At 27.3% G+C, this 6,619-nt stretch overlaps 1 protein-coding gene across 1 annotated transcript; it reads left to right on the top strand.

Annotated features, from left to right (window-relative positions):
* The first annotated feature begins 291 nt into the window (after nt 1–291).
* LOC107624299 (vestitone reductase) lies at nt 292–4,391 on the top strand. Its single transcript, XM_021113573.2, has 4 exons — nt 292–461; nt 1,245–1,778; nt 2,765–2,957; nt 3,935–4,391. Exons 1-4 carry the CDS (start codon nt 341–343, stop codon nt 4,074–4,076), a joined length of 990 nt encoding a protein of 329 aa, XP_020969232.1. The 5' UTR covers nt 292–340; the 3' UTR covers nt 4,077–4,391.
* Nucleotides 4,392–6,619: the final 2,228 nt, after the last annotated feature.

The following is a 6,619-nucleotide window of genomic DNA, read 5'->3' as shown; positions in this document are numbered from 1 at the left end:
TCTTTAAATTAATTATTTATATAAAATATATATTAAAATATTAAATATATGTTTAAAATATATAAAATAATATATATTTATAAAGATTGATTTAATAATTAATTTTTAATATATATAATAATTTTGACCAACTAAATAAGAAATGTCTTGGTTTAGTTTGGACTAACTAACAAAAAAACAAAGAAAAGTCTTCAACATAGACTTTAATATAGAAAAAAAAAAAAGGATATTACGCAATGAGACAGTTACCTATTTGTCACTATTATTAGGGAAGAAAAATGGAGCATATATATAAGTTATGGAATCTCCATTTAACACTGAAAAGAGTGAATAGAAGAAAATGGAAGAGGGAAAGGGTAGAGTGTGTGTAACTGGAGGCACAGGTTTTCTTGGTTCATGGATCATCAAAAGGCTCCTTCAAGATGGTTACTCTGTTAACACCACCATCAGATCTGATCCCAGTAAGTTTCTTTTTATTTATTTATTTTAGAATTATATAAATAAATAATGAAAACAATATCTGAAAATATAAAATTGAAAATATTTTTCCCAATGAAATAACCTATAAGCCTTTTCAATCAGTTGTTAGAACTTGTTTGAATGAATTTTTAAGAAAAAAAAATTTTAGTTATTTTTTTAAAAAATCTTATGAAAAAGTAAAAGTAATTTTATGTTTGGATATCTTATACAAAAAGATTTTTTATATATCAATTATGTTTGGGTATAACAATATAAAAGTACTTATTTATTTATTTATTACATAAAAAATATCATTTAAAAAAAAAGATATTTAAAAAAAGATGTAAATTATAGTTTCTCAAAAAACATATATTTTTCTAATTTTTCTAGTACTTTTACTTTTATTACTAGAAATTTGTCAAACACACTAAAAAATAAAAAAAATCTTTCTTTTTTTTAACAAAATAATGACGCCCAAACAAACACTTACTCTTTGATATTCTAAATTTTAGTTTAGTCCACACATAATTTAAAATTTTCTTTAAAACATTTTTAGTATTATCTTTCTGAACAATTAGTTGTTATTTTCTTTAAATGCACGTGCAAAATTATTTTACATCAATAGTGTATTAAAATTTATAAATAGTAAGTAACTAAGTACTAAAAATTTAACAATAATGAAAAAAAATCAAAATTAAAATAATTTTTTTAAGTAATAAATAACCAAATTAAATTATCCAATAATTATATTCAATTTATAATATGGAGTTACAATAAATTTGTAGAGAGAAAAAGGGACATTAGCTTCCTCACAAATCTGCCTGGTGCATCCCAAAAATTGAAAATATTCAATGCTGACCTCAGCAATCCAGAGAGTTTCACTGAAGCAATTGAGGGGTGTTTTGGGGTTTTCCACACAGCTACACCAATTGACCTTTTAGTAACTGAACCGGAAGAGTTAGTTACAAAAAGGACAATTGATGGAGCACTGGGAATCCTGAAAGCATGCTCTGATTCAAAGACAGTTAGAAGAGTAGTTTACACGTCGAGCGGGGCCGCCGTGTCGCGGATCGGAAGAGAAGAGGGCGAAGTGGAGGCAGTGGATGAGAGTAGTTGGAGCAATGTGGAATATCTTAGAAATATGAAACCATATGGTTGGTCTTATGGAGTTGCGAAGACATTAACAGAGAAGGCAGTGCTTCAATTTGGTGAAGAGAATGGTTTGGAAGTCGTCACTCTAATTCCTCCTTTTGTTGTTGGATCTTTCATTTGTCCTAAGCTTCCTGATTCTGTTGAGAAAGCATTGCTTTTGCTATTAGGTATGTATATAATTAAATAAAAATTTAGGTCCAATCAATTTTATGAAAGTCGTTAAATGATTACCAACAGCATTTCTGTCAATTTCCACTAACTCTTATTTATAATTGTGTTTAATGGAAGTGTCTTCGTAGATGTGTCTAATAAAAATATTTTTTTTATGGCTGTATTTAATAGAAATGTCTTTATAGATATATTTTTTAGATGTGTCTCTTTATATATGTATTTAAAATATAATAATTAATTATTATTGATAATAAGTCAACAAATAATATATTGGTACTTTGTACTTTTTTATTTTTATTTAATAACTTTTAATTATCAATTTTATATAAAGTTGGATGCACCTGAATTTTCACTATATAATTTATAAATAAAATATCAATTATATTAAATATATATTAAAATTAGATATTAAAATGAATCATAAATATAAAATATATATTAAAAATAAATTAAATTATATATATTTATATATAAATATAAAAATATATTAAGATTGATTTTGATAACTAATTTTAGTATATAAATAATATTTTTAATAAATAAATATGATAATGTTGCTTAAATTTTCCGGTTGTTCTTTTTGTTGGAATTTATTATAAGAAAGGTTAGGTGGTTGATTTTTTTTTTTATTAAAAATATTGTTTTCTAGCCTTCTTCTTATTAAAATATTATTCTTTTGAAACATGTCAATATTATGAATATGTCATCATTTTACTAAGGTGGCATGGCTTGTTGCATTTGGCGTTTACCCATTCAAAGTTATAATAATAATAATAATAATAATAATAATAATAATAATAATAATAATAATAAGTGAAATGATCAGCAGAAAATTTATTTGTTGAAGAGTCAAATCAAGTAAAAAAGTGAAGCGAAAATGTCCACATAACATATCCATAAATAGATTAATAAATAATTTTAGCAATGTTCCTCTTGTTTATTCTTATTAGTAAAAAGAAAAAAATGTATACTTGTGGTGCAGGGAAGAAGGATGAAATTGGTGTTACACGTATGCATATGGCACATGTTGATGACGTGGCAAGAGCTCATATATTCCTGCTTGAGCATCCTAATCCAAAAGGCAGATATAATTGTTCTCCATTCATTGTATCTATTCAACAAATTTCTCAACTTCTTTCTGCCAAGTATCCACAATTTCAAATACCAACTTTAGAGTGAGTTCTCTTCTAATTTCAATCAGGTTAATAGGGAAATTAATCTCTCAAAGATAAAATATTTTTTTAATTTGTTTTTATTTTTTTTTCAATTAAATTAGTGTTTTAAAGATTACGAATTAATCATATCTGTCATTTAATTATTCAATTCACAATTTTCGTTAAAGATTAATAATGTAAAATGTTAACTGATAACATACATGACACATAATATGTTCAATTAGATATTAACTAAATTAAATATGTTTACAAAAATCTATCAATTTAGTTACTAGGTCAGATTAGGAATAAGATTTTTGTAACTAGAAAAAATGACTAAATTAATAAATTTTTATAAATATATTTATTTAATATCCGATTAGATATATCAGGTATTATATAATGTTATCATTAATGTTTTACAACATCAATCTTCAAAGAAAATTGTTAATAGAGTAACTGGAGGACAAAAATATGGTTAATTCGCAATCTTTGAAATACTAATTTGATTGAAAAAAAATTTTAGAGATAAATTTAAAAAATGTCTTATTTTTCATAAACTAATTTGACTATTAACCCAATTTCAATATATATAAATATGTTTTTTTAAGGTGAATATTTACGTACATACAGTTATCTTTATACAAAATTTATAGTTGATAACTGTTAAATAATAATTTAATCAAATTTATCAAATCATCTAACAATTCTCAAATATCAACTTCATACGATCTTTATCTAAACATATCAACTTTTTAATTAAAAAAAAGTTAATCAACTTAGTATATGACTGATCATATAAGCATCAATAAATAAAATTGATATTTTCTGTCTATATAGAAAATAATTATATATATATTAAATTATAATATTTCATATATAGAACAACTAAGATAAATTTTATAAAGTTTGAACGATTTTGATATATCTTCGTACCACTTTATTCAAATGTATAGTATAATTTTAAAAATATAAGTAAATAATGATTATTAATGTAGTGAGGTGAGAGAAATTAAAGGAGTGAAGCAACCAGAATTGATCTCAAAGAAGCTCACAGATGCTGGATTTGTGTTCAAGTATAGCTTGGAGGAAATGTTTGAAGATGCAATTGAATGCTGCAAGGAGAAGGGTTTTCTTTGAATGTTTTAAGGTGGAAACTCAGGTGCAATCGACTTCACGTGAAGTTGATACATAAGAGTCGTTAGATAATTTGACTGATTTGACTAAATTTTCATCTAACGACTCTCAGATATCAACTTCACGCGAAGTCGACTTCACCTGTTTTCACCATGTTTTAAAACATTGTATCTATCTTTGATCCATCTAAGTCATCAAGTCAATAAAGCAATAATAAAGTGCCCAACATCATGATGATCTTTAAGTTTCATCAATTTCATATGCCACTCATTGGATTCTTACAGTGTTCTTATATCATAAAATATTTGATGACAAATAGTGTGATATGTGTGCATGCAGTTAGTGATCATACTAACAAATAATAAGTTAATTTGTATCCACTTGTACTTATCAAGATTCAAGAGGAACATATACTAACATGCCATGTATATGGTAATTCTTTGTTAAATTAAAAGGATTATGTTATTGTCTAATATCTCTAATTAGGTCTGATACATTTTATCGATCCAAATACATTTTATTAAAAATATAATTGGATCATAAGATATTCAAATCGGATTATAGGATAGTTTGGACTGACTTAAAAAAAAAAAAAGTAATTTTTTTATTTTTAAAAACAAAAAAAAATTTTAACAGATAAAAATTATGTTATATTTAGATAGATATTTTTTTAAAAAAATTTAAGTATTAAAAACATTTTTTATCTTTGTTTTTCCAAAAACCAAGTATTACTAACTTTAAAAAAAAAACAAATAATTTATTTTTTTAATAAAAATATTTTTTTTAAAGACGTATCTAAATATGTTTTAAACTTAATAACAATATTGTATTTAATTTTTTTTTTACTAAAAAAAATCAATCTAAACTAACACTATATTCTATTAAATTCGACAAAAATCTGGTATAACTTTCTTTTTAAATTTGTAATAAGTATATTATAAAGTTAAAAACTATTAAATAATTTAATTTTTAACTTTGTATGAAAATAATGCTCGTGAATCTTTACTTATTATAACTTGATAGAATTTTAGAATAATAGAGACTTAGGTGCAATTAATTTATATAAAATTAATAATTAAAAATTATTAAATAATAATTTAATCAAATTATCTGACTATTCTTGGATTTTTTTCGTATATAAAATAAAACAATTAATTATTTCTTTAGAAAAGATTTTTTAGCTTTATTTTCAAGAATACGATTTTTTTTTTTGGAATAACAGTAAGTTCGCCGCACTCCTGGCGAACTCTATGATGAGTTCGGAAATAAAAGCAGGCCTATTGGAGAGAAGATTAAGTACCCACAATTGCTCTGTTTACTTTCTTTCTCACTATTAACATTGTCGCTACGATGCTAGGAAATCCATTGTTATCCATTCATTACAATGGTGAAATAGTGTATGATGAAGAAGGTTCAATTGTTTTTAGATCGGACCAACCGATAATTACCTATATGACACCGGAAGTCAACAGTTTAACAGTTTTGAAGAATGTGATATTGCATTCCGTTGGACAGCAATAATCTAAAAGGGTGAAAATTTTACTACAAATATCCGACCGAATTAGATGGCAATTTGTTTTATAAAAGGTATATTAGAGTTGTGTTATCTTTGTCTCTGTTACTAGTATATTTATCAGACCATTGTTGTGAGCGATATGTCTATTGTTTTGAATTAGGTACCGGTTGCGCGACGACGAGGACGTACGGCTTATAAGGTGGTGGCACAACCAATGGGCCAATATTTATCTATTGGAATTATACGTGCTTCTTGTTGACTCCGGTGGCCGAGGATCATCTGCGGATACTGTCGATGATAGTCCGACGGGTGGAGTTGTTAGACGAACTATCAGAAGGACGATGGTGGATCTAAATATGCCACCTGATGGTAGTCAGGAGGGGTCTAATGTTGAAGTTCGTAACGTTGACTTAACGGTTGACGGTCTTAAAAGTCATAACGGTTTTGCTATCAGAGATCCGATGATGGAGCAGTATGAAGTCAACCCCGATGATGGAGACGATGCTGACGAAGGACCACCCGAAATCCCTGATGATGGTGACGAGGAAGAGGAGATGAACTACTACGGTGACACACAGACTGCTCTGACACAGCCTGTCATTTCTCGACCATATGACCGGCCAGATCATTTCACGAGGTTGAATCTCGATGCAATGACTTCAGATTGGTCGTTTACCCAAGGAGGTCCTGAAGAAGACCCAAGCAACGAGTTTAAGGTTGGACAACAATTTGGGAACAAGGAAGAAGTCATGTTGGCAGTTAAGCAGTACAGCATCAAGAGGGCTGCGGAATACAAAATAGTAGAGAGTGACCATTTGATACAATGCACGATGTATCCAGTTCGGACCCGGTTGTAATTGGAGCATACTCATATCATATCGCCGAAAGTAAGAAAGGTGGGACGTTAGGAGATACACTGGTCCTCATACTTGCATGCAAACTTCAATGGGGCAAGATCATTGTAGGTTGGATTCGAAAGTGATTGCGCAACACATTTTCACGATGGTCAAGGCCGATCCAACAATCAGTA

The sequence above is a fragment of the Arachis ipaensis genome, chromosome B10 (genome assembly GCF_059453495.1).
Source record: "Arachis ipaensis isolate K30076 ecotype BB chromosome B10, ASM5945349v1, whole genome shotgun sequence".
Classification (NCBI taxonomy): domain Eukaryota; kingdom Viridiplantae; phylum Streptophyta; class Magnoliopsida; order Fabales; family Fabaceae; genus Arachis; species Arachis ipaensis.
The sequence above is the reverse complement of the archived record's forward strand: the minus strand, read 5'-3'. Positions and strand labels throughout refer to the sequence as shown.